The sequence below is a fragment of the Akebia trifoliata genome, chromosome 8 (assembly GCF_017979445.1).
Source record: "Akebia trifoliata isolate Shusen 1 chromosome 8, ASM1797944v1, whole genome shotgun sequence".
NCBI lineage: Eukaryota > Viridiplantae > Streptophyta > Magnoliopsida > Ranunculales > Lardizabalaceae > Akebia > Akebia trifoliata.
Window position 1 is genome coordinate 563,204 of NC_141382.1, and position 26,638 is coordinate 589,841.

General features: G+C 35.7%; 3 protein-coding genes and 1 pseudogene across 8 annotated transcripts; 3 read left to right on the top strand and 1 right to left on the bottom strand.

The window, feature by feature from the left end:
* Positions 1-1,974: 1,974 nt before the first annotated feature.
* Positions 1,975-4,516, top strand: LOC147395243 (mechanosensitive ion channel protein 8 pseudogene; annotated as a pseudogene).
* A 1,222-nt stretch (positions 4,517-5,738) lies between these two features.
* Positions 5,739-15,915, bottom strand: LOC147395244 (transcription factor MYB3R-3-like). Of its 5 annotated transcripts, none has more exons than XR_015180603.1 (10): positions 15,764-15,915; positions 15,235-15,396; positions 14,135-14,186; positions 13,637-13,694; positions 11,495-11,589; positions 11,091-11,194; positions 10,619-10,747; positions 8,100-9,166; positions 6,868-7,055; positions 5,739-6,243 (listed from the first exon to the last, which is right to left on the bottom strand). XR_015180603.1 is itself a non-coding variant. In XM_086450752.1 (9 exons), exons 2-8 carry the CDS (start codon positions 15,378-15,380, stop codon positions 8,110-8,112), a joined length of 1,641 nt encoding a protein of 546 aa, XP_086306878.1. In that variant the 5' UTR covers positions 15,381-15,396; positions 15,764-15,915; the 3' UTR covers positions 6,454-7,055; positions 8,100-8,109. The 5 variants fall into 5 exon arrangements, 2 of the variants coding, with proteins under 2 accessions (XP_086306878.1, XP_086306879.1); XR_015180602.1 differs by lacking the exon at positions 5,739-6,243 and adding an exon at positions 6,454-6,761; XR_015180604.1 differs by lacking the exon at positions 5,739-6,243 and adding an exon at positions 6,454-6,761 and having other exon boundaries at positions 15,651-15,865.
* A 2,243-nt stretch (positions 15,916-18,158) lies between these two features.
* Positions 18,159-22,813, top strand: LOC147395245 (target of rapamycin complex subunit LST8). Of its 2 annotated transcripts, none has more exons than XM_086450996.1 (12): positions 18,159-18,298; positions 18,433-18,474; positions 18,567-18,707; positions 19,865-19,966; positions 20,055-20,167; positions 20,386-20,455; positions 21,028-21,105; positions 21,639-21,755; positions 21,918-22,012; positions 22,157-22,236; positions 22,335-22,394; positions 22,479-22,813. In XM_086450996.1, the coding sequence occupies exons 3-12, from the start codon at positions 18,600-18,602 to the stop codon at positions 22,604-22,606; spliced, it is 951 nt and encodes a 316-aa protein (XP_086307122.1). In that variant the 5' UTR covers positions 18,159-18,298; positions 18,433-18,474; positions 18,567-18,599; the 3' UTR covers positions 22,607-22,813. The 2 variants fall into 2 exon arrangements, with proteins under 2 accessions (XP_086307122.1, XP_086307121.1); XM_086450995.1 differs by having other exon boundaries at positions 18,577-18,707.
* A 1,413-nt stretch (positions 22,814-24,226) lies between these two features.
* Positions 24,227-25,813, top strand: LOC147395246 (uncharacterized). Its single transcript, XM_086450997.1, has one exon. It carries the CDS (start codon positions 24,393-24,395, stop codon positions 25,053-25,055), a length of 663 nt encoding a protein of 220 aa, XP_086307123.1. The 5' UTR covers positions 24,227-24,392; the 3' UTR covers positions 25,056-25,813.
* Positions 25,814-26,638: the final 825 nt, after the last annotated feature.

A 26,638-nucleotide genomic window follows, 5' to 3' on the forward strand; every position in this document is an offset into this window, starting at 1 on the left:
TGCGGGGGCATATTAGGAAAGCAGATTTCTGACATAAATTGAATCCCTTGATTTATGCTTAATATTAGGAAAGCAGATTTCTCACATTAATGGAATTCCCTGATTTATGCTTAATATTAGGAAAGCAAATTCCTCACATTAATGGAATCTCTTGATTTATACTTATTAGGAAATTACCCACATATGTTTAGCCTTGAATTGTGGTTCTGTATACCAACCATGGCTTGATCTACTTGTATAAATATTACACAATATCAATGGAAAAGTTACTGGTTGCATCATCATATTATACTTCTCTTTAGGTTTAGCCATGTCAAAGGCAATCTTGAGCGTTGAATAGAGGTGTGGTGGTAGTGATTTGGTGGTGTGGTAGTGAGGAGGGAGGTTTGGGGTGAGAGGAAGATGGAGATCAACCAATTGTATTAAAGGGTCGATGGTTTTGTGGGTAAGGTTGTGTTCTTTGATGGAGTCTAGGTTGGTAGGAGTGGAACATAAATATATGTAGAAGTTTCTTTGGGAGAGTTTCTTGGCTAGTTCTAAGAAAGGTAATATGTGACCATGAGCCAACCATGGAAACATTAGAGTACTAAGGTGGTGTTTGTTTGCGCTATTTTTCAGTGTTTATTACTGAAAAAAAAAAATCAGTATTTTTGTCAAAACAATGCGTTTGTTTACTCTATATTTTTAGCGCTTATTGCTAAAAATAAGTGAAAAAAATTTAGCGCTATTTTGATGCTGAAAAAAAATGTTGAAGTGGTAAGCACTTTGCTTTTTTTGGCACAAACAAGTATACCCTTTGTTTTTTTGAGCATGGATAAGTATGCCCTTATACTCAAAAGGATATTACCTCTTATATCCCATAGATAAGTATATAAGCACCCCAGAAATTAATAAACCCACATCATGACCAAATTGTTTTGTCTTATATGGGTTAAAAGTCTTGGAATGAGTTGATTTTGGTGAGGATGATCTCTACAATGAGGAGATCATTCTCATCAAAAATCAGCCGATCCCAAAATTTCTAACCCCATCAAAACAAGTTCAAGAATCGTAAATCGTCCATTTTTTTTTTTTTTGAAAACTAATTTGACGTGGTTAGAAGTTTTTGAATGGGCTGATTTTTGGTGAGTATGATCTGTAACCATATAGATCATCCTCACTAAAAATTGGTTCATTCCAAAAACTTTAACCCATATAAGATAAAAAAAAATTGGCTATGGTGTGGGTTGTTTTTATAATTACACATCTCATTTTCATCGAAAATTATTCACCCCAAATTAAGTTATTTCAATGTTGATTTCAAATTTTGGTGACTTATATGACATTATTTTTAATTTAAAATTTGTGAACTTTTAGAAATAAAAATTATTATTTATAAATTGAAAATTTGAGTATTAGTTATTATTTAAAAATGAATTATATTTTAATTTTATAAAAAAATAATATATTTTATTGTATTTAATAAGAAATGGGAAACATGCAAACAATGTATAATATGATTATAAGGGTAAAAAAGATAATTGACTAATTCCAGCAATGTGTAACAAACATGAATCTGCATCTAAACAAACAACTTTTTCAGCACTTGAATTTAGTGCTTATAAGTTTCAGTGCTTAATGCTATTCAGTACTTATCTTTTTCAATTTAACAAACAACACCTAAGTCTGTGATCTTTAGAATCTATAAAGCCACTGTGTGTGTATCGATTGATCTGCCTTGCTTTTTTATGATGGGTGGATAAAGGGGATCTCTTTCTCACACACAAACTTTTGAGTCAATTCAAACTTGGACGAGTCAACTCAACTCAATTGGATTTTGAGGTATCCAATCAATTTGAAATAGTATTTGATGAGGTTAGATTAAGGTTATATATACATATAATTTACTCCGACTTGAGGGATCCATATAGGTAATATTTTAGATGGTCTAAGTGCATTGAGTCATTACCAACATTGTTAAGAAAAATATAAGCAATGGAGAACGAGAAGAAAAATAAGATGCAATCACATAGAAATGTAGAGATTTTACGTGGTTTTCTCAAGATTGATGTACATCCATGGATCAGACCAATTTCATTGTAAAGAGAAAACTCATAATTATAGATTACACCCTTTCATCGAAAAAGAAAAAATATATACTCTAGGAAAATATTTTACATAATATTAGTGAAATTATGAAAATACCCTTAGAAAATTTTCTTTTAGGAGCTCCGCCCCTGAACCCCATCTTCCGGGCAAGGGTCCATTGGCTCCCCTTTCCAACCCCCCAACAAGCTCAACACCAAGCTCTATCAATGGGATGCTTGGCTTGGTTAAATGTACCTCCTTATTGATCATTACCATCAGCTCCACAAACCACAACAAACATGAAGTATCAAAAAGCTACTTTAATAATGTTTTAGATTTTTAAACTTATGTCAAATTTTGTAAGTAAAATGTGTTAGAATGGTTTAAAATTTTTATGAGAATGATCTTCACGGCACGGACAATTCATAGCATGGTTCGATGATCGAAAGTGTTCTTCAGTAGTTGCTCCAAATTAGAATTCAGCCCCTCTAGGGCCATGCTTTACATTACGTTAGTGTGGGCATCAAAATTTTGAGAAGGCCCCAGCAAACCTTATAAATCAAAGTAAGGCCGTAAAAGTTGGAAATGGATTCATATGGTTCAAATTAGGTCCCATTATATAGAAGATCAAGCTCAAAAGTCAAGAAAATCTTCTTAGACGATAAAATGCAAAGTCCGGAGAGAAGAAAATCTATAAAAGTCTCTAAGAAAATTAAGCACAAATAAAATCACCGTCAAAATAATTTTTTCAGTTGATCAGACACGAAGTCCGGAGAGAAGAAATCTATACATGTCATTTTTATTTTTGTACTTGACTGTTAATTAGAAGATAACATTAAAATTTATATCTCATTTTTATCAAAATCAATAAAAAATTATTTGCGATCTTATTTTACGAATCTTGAGATAGATTTATAAAATTTGTTGTCGATAATTAAATTTAAAAAAGAAAAAAAAAAATAATATATATAAATATATATATATATAGGGAGGGGTTCGACGGACGTTTTGGAAAACGTCTAAGAAAACCATGTTTCTCGTACGTTGGATGGAGAGAAACGGACGGGGGAGATGGAGAGAAACGTCACTTCAATGAAAGAAACAAAATTTCTTTATTTTTCAAAATACTCCCTCGACTTTTCTCTCGTTTCTCTTTGTTTTTTATTTTTTTTATTTTAACAAAACCTCTCCTCTGTTTCATTGAAACTCGACAGAAATCATACAAACCCATCTCTCCTCGGAGAGCCCAAACAATCGGCAAGTTTCACTTAGAGAGGTCAAGCTTTCGTTTCGAGAATCTTCCCAGAATCATGGTGAGATTACTACTGAATCCATTCGAAGACGGTGCAAAGAATCATCAGATGAGGAGAATCACAGTGGTGATGATAAAGGAGGTGATAAAGGAGAGGTCTTGGGATGCAGTTCAAATGCTTCGTTTCGGAGTAGTTCAAGCTTCTTGAAGACTAAGACCTTGAAATCGAGGTTAATGGACCCTCCACCAGACGAACAATATACGAAATCAGGAAAAACAGTGAAATCAGGGCAATTGAAATCTGGTATGTTGGGTAGAATAAATGATGAAGATGAAGAGGATCCTTTCGCCGTAGAGAACATCCCACCAGAATTCAAGAAAGGAAATTTCAGTTTGTTAACAATCGTTCAATGGTTGAGTCTCATTTTAATTGTGGCAGCTTTCGTTTGCAGTCTTTCGATACCTTACTTTGCCAAGAAGAAGCTATGGGATCTCCCTCTATGGAAATGGGAGCTCTTAGTTCTTGTTTTGATCTGTGGGAGGTTGGTCTCTGGTTGGGGAATTCGAATTGTAGTCTTCTTTATAGAACGTAATTTCCTTCTTCGAAAATGGGTTTTACATTTCGTTTATGGTGTTAGGAAAGCAGTTCAGAATTGTTTATGGTTGGGTCTGGTTTTGATTACTTGGCATTTTATGTTCGACAAGAAAGTTGAACGAGAGGTCAATAACAAGATCCTTCCTTATGTTACCAAGATTTTGATATGTCTCTTGTTGGGTACATTGTTATGGCTTGTGAAGGCTCTTCTTGTTAAGGTCCTGGCATCATCCTTTCATGTGAGTGCCTACTTTGATCGAATTCAGGAGTCCTTGTTTAATCAATATGTGATTGAGACACTCTCGGGAATGCCATTGATTGAGATAGAGAACACTCAAGAAGAGGAGGAGAAGGTCATGGTTGACGTTCAGAACCTTCAGAACGCGGGTGCTAAAATGCCTACGGACCTCAAGGCCACGGCTTTCCCTACTATGAAGAGTGGAAGGGTAATAGGCAACGGGGGACTTCAACGAATCCCTCGGGTTGTAAAGAGTTTCAGGACTTCTGGGGCAATTTCTAAGCAACAGAGAGGAGAGATGGGTTTGTATGGTTTCTGTCGAGTTTCAATAAAACAGAGGGGAAGGGGAGAGGTTTTGTTATAAAAAAAAAAAAAACAAATAGAAACAAGGGAAAAGTCGAGGGAGTTTTGTGAAAAATAAAGAAATTTGTTTCTTTCATTGAGGTGACGTTTCTCCCCATCTCCCCTGTCCGTTTCTCTCCATCCAATGTATGAGAAACGTGGTTTTCTTAGACGTTTTCCAAAACGTCCGTCGAACCCCTCCCATATATATATATATGGGTCACGTTATTACGACCCCCTTTGCGACACACCTTTTTGTCTTATATGGGCAAAAATGTTTGGAATGGGCTGATTTTTTGTGAGGATGATCTCTATGGTGAGGGGATCATCCTGGCAAAAAATCATCCCATTCCAAAACTTCTAGACCGTCCGATTTTTGTTGAAAAATTATAGACCGTCCAATTTTTGTAAATCAATTTTGATGGGGTTAGAAGTTTTGGAATGGGATGATTTTTTGCCAGGATGATCCCCTCACCATAGAGATCATCCTCACAAAAAATCAGCCCATTCCAAACATTTTTGCCCATATAAGACAAAAAGGTGTGTCGCAAAGGGGGTCGTAATAACGCGACCCATATATATATATGTACTGCCATCGAACTCCCATATTTAAAATTTATTTTTATTTGACCTGTCCAAGTTGACTCATGAGTCAGTGACTTGACTCAGTAGACATTAGAGTCGAGTACAGTTTTTCTGTTAGTCCACATAGTGGAAGAACACACAAACTGCCAATCTCATTAAGTCTTTCTAAATAGACGTCTTTGCTTTTTTCGACCAAGACATTACACTTGCCTTGTTTGATTTGGTAACGAAACCTACCAGTGATATTACATCAAACAAATATTCTAATCTGAAGGACAGAAATAATTAGTAAATCTAAAGGCTATAAAATCGAATATATAGCGATTCTTCTTCTCTAGATTCTAGAGTCTGGATGCAATGTCCTGCAATTTGGATACATTTTTATCAATTTTTTACACGAATGCCTTTATATACAATTTTTTGGACAATTTAGACATAACCCTCCAGGTTTTGGTGAATATTTGAGGTACCCTCTATTTTGAACTAAGTACAACTCTCTCCACCACCATCATCTTTGAGAAACTAATATAAAATGATGTAAATTGCCCCTCATATACTTCAACAACGACAACGATGACAAAGACAACAACAAAACCTAAACCTTATACCAAATATTTGGTGTCAACTAGAAGAATCTTGTTCCTCGATTTGAATCTCTCCAAAGTCGGGTCTTTTGTTTTTATATTTACTATCTTCACAATTTACAATATTTTGTGTCTTCCTCCTACTCTTTTAAGACCTTCAACTTAAATATTTCTTCTAATTGGAGTTGTAATGGCCTTTGTTGAATATGCCTAAACCATCTTAATCAACTTTTTATTAGTTTATCACCTATTGGAGTTACTCAGTCTTAGTGCTATTTATCTTAAATCCCTTGAACTATTAACATATCTCTTCATAATTATAGTTTATATTAATTCAGTCTTCACTCATATCAATCGATACTACATCATCTGCAAGTAACACATCAAGAAACATGCTCTTGAGAACATGAGCAATTACTTCATCAACAACCTAAAGCAAATAAATGGCCCTTCAATCTCAACCGGTCGATGCCGAGCCAGGCAAAAATACAACCCTTTGACAGCCCATTAACAGCATCTGTAAGGATACTTGGTTTAACAGAAAGTTTGAATGTGTTAAAGGATTGGAGTAGGGAGACTCCTGGAAAACAAATTTATCACTGCTTTAATCTTCTTGCACAAAAAAATCCCATTGGATGTAACTCTGTCTAATTACTAGAGTTCATCTAAGATATAAATAAAAAAAAGAAAAGAAAAAGGAAATGAAACAAAAATCAGTTCCACAATAGCATTTTCTCCTTGAAAAGGGCTTTCAGAATATAAACTTTTCCATTTTGTGACCCACATAATCTGGGTTTCTAAAGGTGATTCTCTAAATTCCAATGCAAGTTAATATAAGAAATAAAGAGTTCTATTATTTACAATTATCTTAATGGGTTAAGAAACATATTTGGAAAACAAATTCTTGGCCCTTTCGCCATCATATAAACAAAGATTATTGGATCATTTATCACTGACAAAAATACAAGCCCTTTTGTAAGTAAGGAAGAAGAGAGAAGGTGAGTCAAGAAAATACCAAGTTATTGACAATAGTTGGGTTGATCAAGAATGGCGTTCAAAGATGATTGGGAAAGCAAGATTGTCAAAGATCTGATTGATCTGTGATTTAGAATGTTACTTAAATCAAATGAATGTTTGAAATTAACATTCAGTACACTACTGTTGATAACAATCTGAATGTTTTCATGGGAAACATGGGACATACCTTCCTTATTTGCATGTAATCAGTTATGTTGAATTTTGCACGGCATGAGTCCTGTATTCAATTATTTTGGCACGAGGAAAAGAGAACAATCAGCTACATAATGCATTAATGACGATGGTAATGCACAAGTTTATGTGCAACTTCAGCAGCCAACTTAGATCAACTCCAACTTCCTTTCACTAAATCAACTGCAAGGAGAGAGAAATGTTGATTGGAAAAAAAAGAAGTTAAAAGAGGTGTTTGTGTTTATTTAAGGGAGAAAAAACTACAATAATCTCCAACAAATGTCCAAAGAAGTTTAGGAGATAAATGCTCAAACTAAACAGACAAAAATACTATTAACGCGCAAAGAATCTGAAAGATTTTGACACCGCATTTGGATGCTTGAATGCTAAAACATATGAAGTAGAATAAATGAAAAAAAAAAAAAAAAAATCAACATAGAACAACCCAAAAGTTAAAAAGGCCAACTTTACTCTATTTTTTGTTTTGATTTTTGATCGTAAATATGTACACATCATCATCGTTGTTATCAGAGCTTATCCCAAACTTGGGGTTGTCTGAACAAATCTTGTTCCTACACAGGCTACACTGAATTCTGCCTATTAATTCTAGTGTATTCATATCTGTTCTCACTGCATAAATCCAGGATCTTTGCAGTTGGATGAATGAATCTTGTTCCTCTATTCAATTTTGTCTAAGATCATGTCTTTTGTTAATTTGTCTTCTATTAATTCTAGGGTGTTCATATCTACCCTCACTATACCTCAACCCATATTCGTTTTGGACTTGCTCCCACTCTTTTAAAACCTTCACATTCCTTCTAATGAGACAATAATTGGAAACAATGTGCACAATAACTACAAACAACAGTATTATGTTACGTAGCTAGAATACTAAGCAGCTTATGAACAGTGCTGGAGCTCATAGCTCCACTGGTTGATGTTGCTGCACAACAAACACGAGTCCATTAAATCCCATTTATTCCACCATTGGTGCTCTGCAAAGATGTTTGTGTTAGAGTAGACCAACACATTCAAGGCATGTCAAATCAGGTCATGGATCTTGACTGAGTTCCAAGTCAGGGCCAGCTGTGGGACATAGCTTAACTACTCAAAATCTAATAAACATTGTGGGATAGTAATAAATAGAAAGGAAAAAAAAAATCGCATACCAAGGGAACTTAAAAAGCACATCAATTTACAAAGTCAATAGTTCCAGAAAATACTCACATTTTATGTATTAAGTGCCCCCCAACTTTATCGTTTGTAAACAATCCTCAGTAACATGAGAATTCCCTTTGATTGAAAAATTCATTGGTTGGTTGCAACTGTTGAACTTTTCTTCATCCAATTTGATATCAATTTTCTTAACCATGGACTTGAAAACAGAAGTTCGCTTTGACCTTAACCGGTATGGAGGAGAGGCATTAAAATCCTCCAAACTTGCATTTAGAGACCCCGACTGATCTTGGTGAGTCCCTGTCCTTACTTTTTCTTCAGGGTTATGTAAACTGTCCTTGATTTCTACCCCATCCGTTTGACCAATTCTATTCAAGGGCAGTGGAGCATAAACTTCTCTCTTTCTTTTTCTTATTATGGAAGGAGTATTTGGAAAGCTCTTAGCAGCATTCTTTAATATCGATTCAGCGCTTTGCCAACCCAAACCAGTGGCAGTACCTTTCACACAAGGTGGAGTGAAGAAACTGCTAGGTGACATAATCAAATTTGAGTTGAATTCCGGCTGCATAGAGCAATATCTGTCTCTGAGGGTTGAATGTAAGGGACTACCAAAGTTCTCTAACTGTGGTATCTTGTAATACAATGAACCAAATGCTGGAATTCTGAACTGGAATGGTGTTCCTATAGCCTTTTCATCTTGATTAATTTCTTCGCTTCTTCTACACTTCACTGAATTAGGTGTTGAATCAGATTTGGTACAACTAAGATCTAAATTTGATGCCCGTGGCTTGCATTCAACGCCATCAGAGTTACTGGGAACAGTTAATGGTACACCTACCAAATCATTTGTATCTAGGCTTGGAGGGGTTGAATACAAACTATCCATGCAGTTTTCTTCCAATTTACACAAATCTGCGATTCCCAAGGAATTTTGGGTAGTTGAGTCCAACCCTTTATTAGTACAAACAGAAATTTTCTGAGTATCTGTAGGTCTGGATATATCTTTGGAACCATTTTGCCCACTCTTTGAAACTGGGGGAAGTTTCCCCGTAGCTAAATAGAAGTCTAATTTTTTCTTCAAGGAACTGTTCCAGTGATTCTTTATTGAGTTATCAGTCCTGAATACACAAAGCATGGTGGTTAAAATCAAGACAACCCAAACTCAATAGCAAAAGCATTAAAGATATCATATCCAACCTAATCAAAGCCCAGCTTATTGATAATATCCATTTAATAAATTAAAATGAAACGACTACACATTATTAAGGAGACTCTCTTTAACCATCCCGGCTGGGGAAGTAGCTGTATGTTAAGGCAAATAACTCTGCAATGATGATGGGATAAAAATTATTACCATGATTTAGAGCCTCTCAATAGAAAAAATTGAGGTGTATCACAACCGTGACAGTAAGAGGTAACAAAAACAATGGTTTCAAAATCCCACGTATGGTTTCAATCACCCCCAAGGCTAAGAAATCTCAAGTTGAAAAGAATCATGAGAAAATTGTTGACTTTTACTATGTAAAATACATTTTACATAAAAGTAATGTACAGTACCCAGAATATTCTACTAACGTCCAAATGGAGAGATGGAATCCACCAGTTGACGGTGTTGAGTACCTTGTTTTGCAGTAGGGGTATGGACCGAAGTTTGAATTTTTTATTTTATTTTTTGTAAATTTACCGTCAGTTATCAGGGATCTGATCAGAACTCTTGTGAGAGGAAGACCCAAAAGAACGTGGCTGGAGGTAGTGAAACCAGATATGAACTTTTAATAAAGAAGCTTGGCTTTGGACAGAGTGGAATTGAGGAACAAGATTTGTTTAGCCAACCCCAAATCTTTGGGATAAGGCTTTGTTGTTGTTGTTGTACCCCAGGCCTCACTTATGAGGGGTACATTTGTCTTTTGAAAATTTTCCTCTAATAATAGGAAGTGAAGTGGGCACTTACCCTTTGTTTTTTTTGAGTCGTGATAAAAGGACACGTTGAAACGTACACGGCTGACATGGCAAGGGCCCAGAACCATAGACCTTTTTTTTCGGGATACACAAGGAAAAAGATCTACGGTTTTGTGCCCTTGCCATGTCAGCCACGTACAGACTGTGTACGTTTCAGCACATCCTATACTCCTATTATCATTAGTCTGTTTTTTTTTTCCTCTTTTTTATCATAGATGAGTCCTTCACCTGGGAGATCTCCTGAACAAAAAATCAGTCAGTGAGATGATTTTAAGCATCTAATTCATCAACTTTTTTGGAACTCTGCACTATATTTTCCTAACCACTGGAGATCTCCTATGCCAGAAGTCAATCCAGTTTGATAATCATGATCATTCAACCCATCCCATTATTTGATATGGTTAGGAAAATATAGTGCAGAGTTCCAAAAAAGTTGATGAATTAGATGCTTAAAATCATCTCACTGACTGATTTTTTGTTCAGGAGATCTTCCAGGCGAAGGACTCATCTATGATAAAAAAATATCTATTCCATAGGTAGACTATATTTATGGTCCAAGGGGTGCCTATTTTTTCTTCCTTAAATCCATTATATCACACCAAAACTCATACCTGCCAGGTAAAACCTTAGCTATTTCTGCCCATTTGTTCCCGTAAATCCTCTGGACGTTTATGAGCGCAAGTTCCTCCTCCAAGGTCCAGGCATCTTTTTTTATCACTGGGTTTAAATGATTGTGCCACCTGAAAATAATTAAAAAGCATTAGTTTTAAGAAAGGACCAGCAATACGAGTCTCTGAAAGAAATCATAGTCAGAATGGATGATGGAATTAAAATGACATGAATTGATCATCTGTACTGTACAAAGCTAGGAGTATGAAAACTACAAAACTATAAAACAATCCAAAGAAACTGAGGGACAAAAAGAACTTCAGGTGCACAGTATAACATTTAATAGTTTCAGCAGCAGGATCAAATTCAATAATGTAAAAAAAGCAAATAAATGTACAGGTTTAATAAAATAAAACAGCATTTCCTTGCAAATACAGTCTAGAATAAAGCATAACAACATCTCATCTAAATTACCTTTCACGACATTGCTTTCCAATGCGACCTGGCAAGGATTTTGCTATAATAGACCATTTTGTGGGCCCATACTTTGATACGAGCTCAATGATTCTATCATCTTCCTATACACCAAATGAGAACCTTTGAATCAAAATTCTGCAAGAAATTTTTTCGGGTCCTATGGAAGGAGCCCAATAAAGGGTTTTTAATGGAAAGGAGAAAGAGGATTGTAAGGATTCTTGCTTAATAAGTTGTTCATGTCTCTACTTATAAATAAAAAAAAAGTTGTTCATGTCTCTGACGTAGGTCTCCTCGATCTCCTTCTGATTGTGCTTTTCTTTTCCTTTCTTTAATGAATTTAAATTTAAAAAAATAAAACAGCAAGAACTATTAGTGGCCAAATACTGAAGTAGCCAACAAACCTCTTGAGTCCATGGTCCCTTGACGAGCTCTGGATTAAGAACTTTCTGCCATCGATGAAGACATTGTACTTCGGATCTATCAGGAAAAAATTGAGCTGCATAAACAAATAATCAATCATAAGACTGTCTACAAAGCCAACATTAATTAAACAGTATACTATTTCTATAATAATAAAATCAGTTATCACAGACTCATGGTCATGAGATAGCAGATGCATATTGCTTTGTGTCATGTCACATATGTACTAATTGAAAAATATAATTCCAAATTTCACAAATGATACATCAGAAAAGGGAAGATGACCTTGATTAAGATGATGGTGACCACTTGCTGATGAAGCGCAAAGAATGAGAACACAAATGAGGTAATATTGAATTTGATGGTTTTGATTGGTTAATAAATCCTAATCTGGATCCATGATTATAATTTTTTTTTTAATATTTTGAACAATATAAACCTTGAATATGATGTGGACCTTTGGTGACATTTATGTTGATGTGATCATGTTATGTATTGTTGCCTAATATGTTATGTCGATGGTTACACTTTTTAGTACTTGTAAGTGAGTAGAAACATTTTATCACTCATATATTCATGTGTAAATATTCAATAACATGTTGTTTTGCTCAAAAGATACGTTGAAAAAATTAGAATAAATGGGGTTAGACACTTTCTAGTGCATATAGTTGTGTGGAAGCATGTTATTATATTCAAAGGTGCCAACTTAGTTAAGTTGGTAAAGGCTGGAGGAGTGTTGATCACATGACATAGGTTCAAATCACCTCTACTAACAACTAACCACTAACCCCTTGCTTGCCTAGCGAAAAATAAAATTGTTATCATACTCATGTATTCATGAGTAGATGTTCAATAATATGTTGTTTTGCTTGAAGATATGATGAAAAAACAGAATAAATGTCTGATGTACAGAATATTTTTTATTTTTATAATTATTTTTATTTTTTGTTAAATTTTCCCAAATTTTCTGAATTTTGCCAATTTTTTCCCCAATTTCCACCTTGCCAACTAATTCCCAAACTTGGTGACTATGGCAATAACTACTGCAGTACATGAACATATGGAAACTGACAAAATGAATGGTGTTGCTTTAACCAAGCTAATCCTATTAAGGGGATACGTATCTACTTTTCCAAGCCACCATATAAAGATTGAAAATATATCTATTAGGTCAATATTTCCCTCTTAAGTACCTAGCTCAAATCTTTAAGAGAACTTTGCATTTGTTCAGAAACCTCTAGTAATTTGTAAATTAAAGCTTCCATCACATATACTTCGGAGATGACCTTCCTAAGTTGATGTCTTGGCTTGTTTAAATCTTAAATAACAAGAACTAGAGCAAGATATTTATTTCTTGCACCAGCAACATGAAAAAGTACCAATGCTTGCCTCAATTTGTCCAAGACATTGTTGTGCTCAAGCAAATTGAATAGACCACCATCTTCAATTAGGTGAGAAGGGTAACCTTGTTATAACAAGGTTGCTAACACTTCAAAAATCATCTTAACATATTTTTCTTTTAATTAATAAAGATAGGTGGGTAACAGAGAGCGGTGGAAGGAATTATTTCAACAAATCAAAGAAGATTTACAAAAAGTACAAAAGCTAAGGCTTTGTTGTGTACCACAGGCTAAAGCTGTGGCACACAATTGAAAGCCAGCTTTTTATGTGGTAAACAGTAGAAATAATAGTATCTTGAGGTACTCACTAAAATAGCATAGCTTATAAATGATAAAGCTGTGATAAATATACTGTGAAATTGTTTAACTAGTCAAAAAAACTCTGCGTACCCTTCTGGTTTTCACCTACGGTTCAAATGATCCAGCTACTAATGGGAATTTGTCTGAATAAAAGAACTAAAGTTGGTGAATGAAGAGATCAGTGCAGTCAGCTAAATGTGAAAGCGAGAGAACTATAAAAAGAAAACATGTTCTAGTACAATACAGTTCAGTAATGGATTATCTTAAAGCCAAAAATCAAATCACAGTTTGAAAAAAAAAAAAAAAAACAAAGGATGTAGATAAACTTATGCACGCGATCTAGAAACAAGCAAGATACGAGACGAACCTAGTTTCTTCCAAAATAAATATAAATAAAAGGTGCTGGAGATAAGAGAGACGAACCTATTTTCTTCCAACACTTTCCCTTAAAAGTTTCAACAGCATTTCTCAATGTTTCATCCTGTACCATGGTCTAGAGGTCAATGAACTGATTTTTCATTGAGACCAAAAAAGAGTAATAGAACACAGGCAGACTATTGAAGGAATAGTAAACGAACATGGATGAGTGCAAGCACATCTGTGCTACGCCTGTATGAAAAAAATAAAGGGAGGTCTTGTAGTTTGTGTTGATCCAAGTACTAGTTTACTAGTAAAAGAAAGGGTTTTTTGAGCTAAATCCGAACTTCAAATCTTTCCTTATGTTGAAGTGCCAACTTAGCTAAGTGGTAAGACATGTGAAGTGTTGTTTCCATGTCCTAGGTTCAAATCCCAACTTCATATGCTAAACACTAACCCAATACCTAAAAAAATTTCCTTATGTATGAATTATAGGCTAAGAGCTTCTGGCAGGCCTATTAAGCAATAAATTTCTATACATATGGTCATGATAAAACTGCCAACCTCTTGTGGAGTCCAGCCACCCTTTGCTCTCCTTATAGGACCAGTTGTTCTCCTACAAACAAATTTAAGTCAGCAGAATTAAGCCCAAAAATCAGTATGGAGCTTCTGTGAATTCTAGATAGCATAATTGAGTTTCAAATCATTATGCAATGTTCATTCTTGAGACTATAGAGAGAACCAACCGAAAAGATTTTATGGAGAATTTCTTTGGAATCGAATAGCTTTAAAAAATGTAGGACCAAAACAAAGTATGGGGAGAGTGACTTTTTAGTTATGGCATGAATAGAGAAGAAAGACCAGAAAATTTTGATGGCAAGAAATAACTCAAACCAACCATTTGAGCTACCTTGGTTCTGTTATTCGTGTATCCATAAGGATGGAGAAATTGAGGAGGATGTGTCCATAGAATTAGATCTGAATGGTTAACATGGAGAGGTGCTTCTATAGGGTTATGTGACCGATGCATCACGATCAAATTACAAGAAAAACTTCATTCGAAGATGATAAGACCAGCTATGATTTATAGATTTGAATGTTGGGTAGTCACATATTCATATATTAAGTGTCTCAAGAGTGTAAAGACTAAAAAGGAAGTTTGAAACGAACATGTTAAACTAAGGGAAAGTCAATTCAGATGGTTTGGTCATGTGCAATGAAGAATGATATCCTGTTAGAATGAATGTGCAAGTTGAAGGTTCTGAAAAAGTAAGAGGAAGACCAATAACATACATGGCCTTAAGAACATTTGAATGGAGGAACGGGTCTCATTCAGCCGACCCCAAATATTTGAGATAAGGCTTTGATGATGATAATGGTTGATTGAACCAAAAAAATTCAGATTCAGCTTATTTGAGCTCCAAAAACCAACTCAAAATTTTATTTTAGAAGGGTAAGGTGGACTTGAACACATGACCTCAAAGTTGAGGTTGCAATATGTCAACCAACTGAGCTATGGGTCTAAGCCTTGAAACCTATTCAAGTTTGTTGAAGGTTCAACTGCAATCAACCTATACGCAACTTCAAGTATCTAATCCTAATAGTATAGTTATAATTAAAGAACTCAAGATTGAAAACGGTAAAAAGGGAATTTATAACACTACCGATGAGATGGGGATGTTGCACCACCATTGCCAATCCCAGGAGACTGAAGAGTGGGGCTACAACTTCCTTCAGAGACAGAGGAACTCGATGTTGCATCCGATTGCTTGTTCTCAATACAACACTGCTCGATTTTCACCTCAGGCATCTCCTCCTACAATCATCTAAAAGACAAAAACAAATCGATTCAAAACTCATCAAGAACAGTCGAATCAAACCATTAAATCAGAACTCCTCACAACAATCCCAGATCAATAGTAATTCACCAAAAACCATACTTCTATATCTCAACACTTCAAGAAGATACAAAGCACAGATCTAAAGATCGGAAAGCAGTAAGCAGATCAAACATAGCCAAAAAATGCGAAACATAAAGAACACGCAGAATTCTAGGGTTTCTGATAAAAAAAGGATCAACCTCAGATGAATCAAAGCTACTCGATTAAAGAAAATTGAGGTGAAATGATCCAAAACAACCGAACATTGAGATTGAAAATGAACGAAAAATTTAGAAATCTGAAACTCAAGTACCCCTCGTTTAATCGAAATGGCGGGAATCGAAGCCAAAGCTCGTCGAGAGAGATGAAAGATTCGAGCCCTCGAAGCCAAGAAAACTCTGTGAGAGTTCTCTTTCAAAAAACCTCGCCCGTTGAAAGAGAGAGAAGGATGCGAGAATAAATATGATATTATCAAGAGTCGTGATAAAATGACTCGCCAGGTGGCATACTCAATCGACTCACTGACTTGACAAGTTCGGGAACCGTAGATCTGTACGCCTCGATATACACAAGTGCATTTCCCCATAAAAAAGTATATCCGGAGGGATGTCTATCCGGAGGCATAAAGATCTACGGTTTTCAAACTTGTCCACGTCAGTGAGTCTATTGAGCATGCCAGTCATTTTATCAGGACTTGTTATCAAACAAGCAAAGCAACTAACGTCATGGTTTTTCGCCGTTAACTTATCGTGTCGTTTGCCGTTATCGTTGAAAACAGACATTTAAACCTCAAACGGCACTTTGCCCTTGTGGGCAACCCGCGTATGTTTCAACCGTTGGATCAATGCTTCCCGGTTCTTTCTTTGCCGTTGATTTCTAAAGAGGGTTTCTTGAACGAGACGTTTTAACTAATTGGGTTGGTTAGGATTTTTTTAATATATGGAGCACGATAGAGTACATGATTTGGATGGTGGAGATCTTTCTATTGTTCGTTGGTTTAATCCTGTGCATCATACTAAGAGAGAGAATTAAAGAACCTGGTATAATGAGGCCAACAAATTTGCGTGGCTAAGATTCTTATAACAACCGAATTTAGATGGTTATGATGAGGACTTTTTTCTACTTCAAACAATCTACATCAAACATATGGTTGGATGAGAAGAAAAACATCAATTTTTTAGAGATTAGTATTTTTCAATAAATATTTTGTTTTTAAGTATTTTCTTAGTCTAACTATAAGAGTTGTCAATGGTTTTAAATTAAATATGAATTGCGATTTGTTACTATCAAGTAAGCCCAGGTTGATGATTCTTGTCCCGAAATCTGATTTGATTAAAAAAAAAAAAGATATAGCGGGGGTGCTTGGAATCCGAACTTACATTTGACTAGGGGACTGGATGAGCCAAGGCATATGAGACTCTCTCCCGGGTAAGTGCAATGTCCGCACATCACACACATCAAGTAAGTGAGGGAACACCCTCGCGGGTAGCCCTGAGGAAATATTATTGCTCATATTGGGTATCGGACCGATTTGATAATTTGACAAATCAATTTTGGATGGAAACGTTTCAATTTGATAGAGACTATATTTGATGATACTAGAGAAAATATATAAATTATTGCTACAAAAAATGATGTTTTATTACCAAATTGAATTTTTTCCAATCCAATCGTCTAACAAATTGTATTTTGATCCAAATATTGCCATTCAATCATAAACTGTCTTGATACATTAAGCATTGGACCCCGTTATAGATCCAATAAGGTCGAGATTAATTTGAACTCATTCTTTTGATAGTCCAACATATTGTTTGTGGGTGTATTTTTCATTAGATCTCTTCAGCCCTTCTTCTTAGATAATCTCCAATTGATGTTTTCACAAGTTTCATTGCAAAAATCTTCTGACTCTCAAGTTAGAGTTCAATTTAGCGTAATAACAACTTAGACTTAAAATGATTTCGTACTTTTGCCTTTGGTTGAAACTTTATTTATAGATTTTCTTCAAGATCTCCCCAAATTTGATTTTTCTAATTTGAATTTATCCTTGTTTTAGAAATACCCTAGGAGAGAATAAATTTCCTTCCTGTGCGAGATTCAGGATTATTCTTTAGTCATGCTTACGTTGTTTATTGTTTTTAACATCCTTATCTTTGCTTATGTGTATTGATGGTCGAGCATCGAAGGCACTAATTGGTCTTATAATAATCTAGTCAATTTTTTTATTTTTTTAAGACATCCTTGTTTTCAAATTGATGATGTACCTTCGATCATATTTTTCCATGAAGACTAACGAAAAATGACATAAAAACATGGATTCGTACATACATCCACTTCAACAATGTGCAAATCGATGTCAATTTCAATACCGCTTCCTCATTTTCCTTTTCTATTAGCTCAATCATAAAATGTCATTTTATGTAAGAGACATATATTTATTTTTTTAAAATTATTATAGTTATATTTAAATAATATTTAGTACATTTTATTTTATAAACTGGATTATATGCTCTATCATAAAATATAATTTTTATGTGTAAAGCACAAACATTTAATTATTGACATCAAGATTGAGCATCTAAAATCCAATTTATAGTATAAAAGTAAATGTTATTTAAATACGAAATATATAACCGTTTACAGGGGTTCCGCTCATCCGAGTCACTGGGTTGGGTGCCGAGACGAGACAGGAAACCGGGTTTTAAAACCATGGAGAGAAACTGTGAAAGTCCGCCGACTCGTTACGTGGTTTCGTTCTCTCTGGATCGTAAATGCTCTCTAAAACCCTAACTATCAAAAACTTAAAAAACAAAGATGAGATGGAAATCTGGAAACGAAGAAGATCAAGAAGGTAGTGTTCTTAATCTTCATCTACTTAACTTACTCTTATTATTGGGATTTAATTCAAGAAAACTTCAATCAAATCTGTAAATTAGTGCTTGCGATTGAGAATTTTCATCAAAATGTTTGGTTTTTCTATTCTAGGTAGATTGATTGTAATGGAATAAGTATCGGTACAAGTAAGAGGTAACAATTCTTATTATGAGTTCTCGATTCTATGTGGATTATTGTATGAATTCTATTTGTAATTGTTTGATTAAATTCTTATATCAATGGAGGTGGGAGCAGGACAAGAGGATATCAAATTCAAAATGAGTCAACCTTCGGTGCTGCTCGCGACGGCGGGCTATGATCATACTATCAGATTTTGGGAGGCGAAGAGTGGTCGTTGCTACCGAACACTTCAATACCCGGATTCTGTAAGATCATTTGTTTATTAGTTGAGATTATGTTTTTTAATCTGTAATTTCCATGTTTTAAGTCGATCAATATCCAATTGCATGTGTAAGGAATCCGTGTGCGTGAGTTTGGTGTGGGGTGGGGGTGGGTTTGGGGGTGCGCGCGAGTGTGCATGAGGGGGTGGGGGTTTGTGAGTTTGTGTGTGTGTATGTGCGTGTGTGCGTGTGGCTTTGAGGGTGTGGGCGAGTAATATATGGTACTAAATAGTTACAGAAGGAATGCAACAGAGTCTAGAGCTGCCTCCAAAAGCTAGAACCCATCAAAGTAGATGGAGATGGTATTCCAATGGCCTTTTGATGAGTTTTGAGTGGAGGGAGGAAGGTCCACACCTTCAAGTTTCTCTTTGCTTTTATGATATATGTGGCCTCCTGAAAATTTCCCAAATTGCATGATATTCAAGTGAGCTGCATCACCTTGCTTACAACATAATCCAGGTTCAAGACACATGGTACATTTCTGTGAATTATCTACTGTTCTGGTTGAGCCACAATCCCATCCCGTTGAAGCTCCAAAACCTGGGTTTCTTGTCTTGCCAGGGAAATTTTCTTTGTCATCACAGGGTGTTACGCTGATTATAACTACTACACCATAGGAGTCTCTTCAATTAGGGTCTCTAGATTGCTATCCTTTTGGATGACATGCAATGGATTTGGTTGAGGAATCATCATACAGGAAAGGGAGTCTCAGACAAGTAGAAAGAAAGTAATGAGGGAATTTCTCGAACTCAAAGGACACCCAACCCAATAAATTCTCCCATTTATGTATGGGAGGAAGACACTTATCAAAAAAAAAATTTATGTATGGGAGGAAGATGCCACCTAGAGAAGGCCGAAAAACATTTACTTGCATTCTGATTCAACAAGTTTCCCTAGTGCTAAAGATAGATACAAGGTTTCATGAAGTTTCGACTCTCCTATTAACCTGGAAATTTAATAAGAATCTCACTGGAGAAATGAAGCGTTTTTAGGTCTTGAATGTTCATCTAAAATGGGGTTTGATGTAAAAAAAAATGTTCATCTAAAAGTTTGATTCTAGGATGTAGGAAATACAGGTCTACTTTTGATGATTTAATGTCTCCCTATATTTGAAAATTGATTTGTTAACATGATACATGCAGCAAGTTAACCGGCTAGAAATAACCCCAGACAAGCAGTACCTGGCCGCTGCTGGAAATCCTCACATTCGATTATTCGAAGTTAACTCAAGCAGCCCTCAACCGGTTTGTTTTCTCACCACTTTTTTTTCTTTAAAGGTTATACTTTCGCATTCTTATTGGCCTATAAATCTTTTTCTTTGTTCAATGGAAGGTGATGAGCTACGATTCGCATACTAGCAATGTTATGGCAGTGGGGTTCCAATGTGATGGAAATTGGATGTATTCAGGTTCTGAAGATGGTACTGTAAAGATTTGGGATTTGAGGTAAAGTAGCTAAGCCTTGTCTGAATTATGTGCGGTTAGCTGAATGGATCTTGTTCCTACATTCATTTCCAGTTAAAGCTGTGAAGTCAATCAAGTCAAGGGTCATGAAAGTTTCTTCGCAAGGAAATAATTTTTGCAAATGATTATTGAAGAATTTTTTTTAACCTTTGCTAAGCCTTGAAGAATTTTTTTTTGTTCTTATCTTAAATTAATTACAGGGCTCCAGGTTGTCAAAGGGAATATGAAAGCCGTGCAGCCGTTAACACTGTTGTTCTACATCCTAATCAGGTCTGTCTTATCCTTCTCTGTCACCACTACAGACATAATATGCGTGAACATTAGTAGGCTTTTTTTTTGGTTTGATTATAATTCATGATAGGTTTCCAAATTCCTTTGGTTAGGATATAGATGATAACTTGCGTCCCCATGAATTTAGTACTACTTGGGTAATGCCACTTGAAAGCAATGATATGGTTTTCATGCTTGGTTGGCCTTTGGGATGCAATATGTGAAGAAGTCTAGGTTTCAGAATGAGGCTTAGGTTCCACATCAAATATGACTGCTGAGTATTTTTGAGAAACATTGTCGACCTATTCTAAGGAGGGGTTTGGTTATGAAGTCAAGCTATGTTGACTGTCCAAGTTAAAGACCTTTACAATACGACGTTATCTTGATATTCATTTTTGCAGCTTTTATCCATTGGGGGTCATTATGTCTCAGTTTCTTTCTTTCTTGAGTAATCCGAAAATTGGTTCTCATAACCGTCCTGTTTGGTTTGCTTTACTTTTTCTCCGAACAAGATTGTATGGCATGTCACAGTGCCACTGGTTGTTAATCTGAAATTGATTTATGGTCTGCAGACGGAACTAATATCTGGGGACCAAAATGGAAACATACGAGTGTGGGATTTGACAGCAAATTCTTGCAGTTGTGAGTTGGTACGTGTTGATATGGTTTACTTGGTGTTTGTAATCAGTTATTCGGTTCTAGGCTCACTATCACAAAGTTTGTACAGAAAGTTTTTTAGCCAGTAAATTCCCATGAAAGTCTAATTATTCTCTTAGATATTTGGAAAATTTACACCATGTGTGAAAATTTGGAAAAGAAAAAACTCAACTTGAGAAAACTGAGAAAAAAATATTAAGAGAATAGTTAGGAAATATACACATTGTATATGAAAATTTGGAAAACTTAGATAGTTTATCTGCTAAATATTATGGGAATAAAGGTTTTTTAAGTTCTCATCATCTTAAGTGGGATTTTTACCAGGAGAAAGTCAATTTTGTGTGATACAGTAAGGTTTTCTTCACTTTCTGAAAGAATACGAGGTTTTTGAAAAAGAAAATTGGTAGCAAAGTTTAGGCTTTCTGCTTGCCATTGCATGCCTAGCCGCATAGGGGTGTATTGTTGTTTGAATTTGAAAAGGAAGATACACATATAGATGCAGTACAATCTTTTATCCAAAAATCAGGTGCCTGAGGTGGATACAGCCGTAAGGTCTCTGACGGTTATGTGGGATGGGAGCTTAGTTGTTGCTGCAAACAATCATGGAACATGTTATGTCTGGCGCTTGCTGCGTGGAACCCAGGTATTTCATTTGTCGTGTAGTTATTTTATTTATTTGTTATTATTTAAATTTATATGATAATGATAAAAAGCTGTAATAAACCTACTTTGGTTTAACCTTGATATTGTACTATTTAATTCCTTGACCATTTTGCATTTTACCCGAAACTTAAATCTACTGCAGACTATGACCAACTTTGAGCCGCTTCATAAACTACAAGCACACAATGGGTACATCCTTAAGTGTCTGTTATCACCTGAGTTCTGTGAACCTCACAGGTTTGATTCCTCTGAAGCACTTTCTCATGTCTTTCCTTTGCATCAAAGAGGGTGTCTGTTTCACCTTTTTACTTTAGAACCTTGCACTGTATTTTTTCCTGAGTGAGATCTTACTACAATTCCCACTGATATTATTTCCTCTAGATATCTGGCCACAGCATCGTCTGATACTACTGTCAAGATATGGAATGTTGATGGTTTCACCTTAGAGAGAACCTTGACCGGTAAATCTCAGTTTCACATCCCTTGTAATCAAGCTTTTTCTGTACCCTTTATCTAGCTTTCCAAAAGTTGAATCTCATTTTATTATGTATGTCTTCAGGTCATCAACGATGGGTATGGGACTGTGTGTTTTCTGTAGATGGTGCCTATTTAATCACAGGTATTGGTCATGCAGCTTATTATATTATTATTTTTTTCCTTAAAAAAAATAAAAAAAATTAAAATGTGCAATTTGTTATGGTAGCTTCATCTGATACAACGGCAAGACTGTGGACAACGGCGACAGGTGAAACAATCAAAGTGTACCAAGGGCACCACAAAGCGACTGTTTGTTGTGCCCTCCATGATGGAGCTGAATCTTCTCCATCTTGAACCTATAGTGGGGGTTCATGTATATAAATGTTCAACAATGTATGTTTTATTTATTGCCCAAGCTGCAATGGCAATTACTATGGTGGAGGTTTGGAGTTGCATTCTAATGTGTGTTTCTAGCCTGCTCTGCTTGGGCTGTGCTTACTAAATATCGGCATGTTTAATGTTTATCCTTGCAAATCAAAAGGTTATTGATTGTCCATGTCATTCGGCGATTTAATCACGTACTCTACCATTACTAATGAACATTGACTTAGTTTAATTAGATATCTATGAGATTATAATTAAATCAACTAAACTAATAATGCAAGTAGGCAATCTCCCAATGTTCATTATTTGGGGTTTCAGAGATCCATCCAACGTGGCCTTTTTTATTTGGACGGCCATCCTTGATAAGATCTTGACTATTGGTTATCTTACTCATCATAGAGTGACCATAGTTGATCATGGTTACTTGATTGAATCTAGTGCGACACAGTTCCAGACCTTATATTCTAAGGTGAAAATTGTTCTGGAGATTGATATCTTTTACGGTTTGATGAAGTCCTTGAAAGGACGGAAACATGAGAAACTTAAAGGGAATGGTATGTTATCTTCATCTTCCAAGCCTTTCCCAAAGATTTGGGGTTGGCATTGCTGCAATGCATCAGATTGTTTAAGAGGGACCGGTGGAACTAAGGGCGGCCAACCTGGTCGATAAAGCTAATCTTCCTCGGGCTGAGGAACCTACCTCTTTATGGATTTCTTGCTCAATGTTTCTGGTGATTTTTTAAATTTATTTTGTACGCTTTGCAATGCTTGTCGCTTTTACTACAACGATTCCTACTTTAGTTTGGGCAGATTCTTGCAGTATTTTTTTATTTTATTTTATTGAATTGAACTTGATGATTAAATATTTCAAATTAGTGGGTTAGAGCAACTCTAGCACACTCAGACTCTCGTTCTGTATTCTTTCCTAACTGCTGTTATATAGAGTCAGAGCTTTCCAAAAGAGCTCTAACGCACTATGGCTATGGCTCTCTCTTTCGAAATTTTCTGGAGAGAGAGAGAGAGTGCAAAAGGCAAATGAAGAGTGAATTTCTCACTCTATCCGTTGGCAGTAAAAAAAAATGGTAGTAGTTGTGAGACAGATTATTGTGGCTGAATTTGTGGAGATTGATTTTTTGTTAGTACGGTTGGCGTGAAGACCTCTTGAATAGGTAAAAGGACTCTCCACAATATAATGCTTAGCAGAGATGCCTCACAGATATGCTTATTTGCGATAGAATTGCTCTTAAACTTTACCTAAATTAACGTAACCCCACTTGTGTACGAATGAGTGCTTTATTATTGTGTTTGATCTTATGTAAGTCATGGGTTGGTTACCAAAGATTCTTTTGGCGTGATGTCCTACCAAACCTCATTGCTACACTGCAGTAGTTCATCATGCCTCATTGCATGGATGCATGCATACATACATATAAACATGCTAGGATGCATACATGAATGGAAAAGAAAAAGAGGTCGAGAAAGGAAAAGAAGAAATGGCAACATCACATCATGAGGGTGTTTCATCAAAAAATGTGAGTAATCAATAATGCCAGCCTACTTTGTTTCTAAGCTTACTTTAATAATAGTAGAAACAATGTACACTTATACCAAACGATGAGAGAGACACTAAACCCAGATATTAAAACATCAAATTCCCGACACCATCACACTATAATCTTTAAATACAAAGTTGAGATAAATCAAACAATATAGCACCAAAAGCCTTAGTTTGGGTGGTTGTCATTTCTCATAAGCCATGGAAGAGAAAGAGAAGAAGAACAAGAACAAAAAACAGAAGCATCAACAGCCAAACAAATGTACATCGGATCTTTCTTTCAAGCCAAGTTCCGACATCAAGGGACTCCGTTTCGGAGGCCAATTCATCGTAAAATCCTTCACCATTCGACGAGCTGCACCTCTCGAGTTCTTACGCCTTCTCGCTTTCTCACCCTCTAACCACCATAACAATCTCAAAACCAATCTCCCCTTCCCTTCAACCACAGCCTTCTTGCCAACCAACTTCACCATCTTGGCTCACCATGCATGGCACACACTCACATTAGGCCTCGGCACCAAGAAGTCTAAAGTACTTCTCTTTGTGTTCGAATCCCAGAGTATGAAGTCCACAATAGATCGCATTTGGCCTCCCGAGATTCCGCTTGGTGAAGTAAATCGAAAACTTTTACGAGGTCTAAGCGGGTGTGAGATGGCTCGGTTCAAGTTCAGAAAAGGCTGCATCACCTTCTACATTTATGCGGTTCGACAGGTGGGTTGTCCTGGGTTCTCGTGTGCCGATGATCTTAGAACAATTCTACAAACTGTGGTTGCACTTAAGGATTTCTTGGATCACACTGCCATGCTTGCTTTGCCAAGTCAAAGGAGTATCACATACTCTCATCCTGTTGCCATGGCTCATTAAACCACTCTTTATTCATTCTTTCTGTTCATTTTTTTTTTCCTTCTTTGATTTTCTTTAGGTAAATTGACTTTTTTTTTTTACATGCCATCTTATGATGGGGTATAATTTTTTTTTGTTTCTCTTTTAAATTTTGCCCTATTTTTATTGTAAATTTGTTTTGAGGACATTGGTGTCCATAGTGAGTATAGAGTTCTCTAATAAATGTTGAAGGTCTTTTTTAAACTTTGAGGCTCGCCATCAAATGTACCATTGAGATGAGAGAAAAAACACAGATTTCTTCTAGCTATCAATATAGGTTTTTTGGGGATCCATTTTAATTGATAATCCCTAAAAGAATGTTTACATCTCAGCTGTTCAAACACAAATTTCCTTTAGATCAGTACAGGTTTCGTAAAATCAATGTCATTAGGGAATCCCTAGGAACAATGGTATTTTGCGAACGAAGGAATCCTTTTGACAAAATTGTCCGTTCATACATGTTTCTAAAATATTTGATTTTTTTTTTTGACCAAAAAGATACTAAAGTTGGGTTACTTCTATGATTTAACTTAACTTTATACCCAAGGTATAAAGGTAAATTTGATAAAATAATAGTAGAAGAGTACCGATTTTAGTAATAACGTATAAATACCAAAATGGGTATCTATACATTTTGATAAATATTTTTAAAAATGTGCCCATTCTAATAATTTTGGAGTCATACTTGGCATTTTATCTTATTATCTTTAAAATAAAAAAAATTGGTAACACTTGTAAAGTTTGAAGTATGGAAATTAGAAATCAGACTTTAGAAGTTTCTTCTAGCGTCTTGTGTCACTGGTCCAAAATTTTTGAATTTTGATTTTAAAATCTGAAATCTCAAGCAAAACAAATGGAAATAAAATTTTTGAAGTCTGAATTTTAAAGATGAACCACCTCCAATTGGACTTCGAAATGTTACCAAACAAGTTTGATGGATAAGATTGTGGTGATCACTAGGTGTCTGTTGGTGCTTTTCTAAGCTGGTAGGATTGGTTAGGTTAGTAAGAGAGGGAAAAGGGAGGGTTCAAGGGTGGTTGGGTTGGGTTGGGTTGAATGATGGAGTTGAGAAAAGCTGTCTTGCAGTAGGCAACGCACAAGGGAGAGGGTCCAGTCCTTTTCTATCTGCAATACTTTTATGGTCTAAAAAGCATAGGAAGGGGAACCATCTTTATTTATTCGCCTTTAATCATATATATATATATATATATATATATATATATGCTAGGGACCCCAATTCCTTCCTATTTGCATCTACATGCATGCATACATGCATACACCCATTCTCATCATATACATGTTCATTTCATCTTTCTTTAGATCTCCCATTAGTTCCTCATTTCTAGGGCTGTCCATGGGTCTTGTTCAGATCAGATTGGGTTGATATGGGCCAATCTTATAAGAGTTGGAATCATTGGATCGACCCTTATTGTAGCTCTGGACGTGCGATTGTAGGAACTAATTGCATCGGAAAGGGTGTAGGGGATGCCCTGCAATAAAGGAAAAAAAAAAATTAAAAATAATTTCTTTTAAGTTTGATCTTAGTTTCGAAAATGGATGGCCAC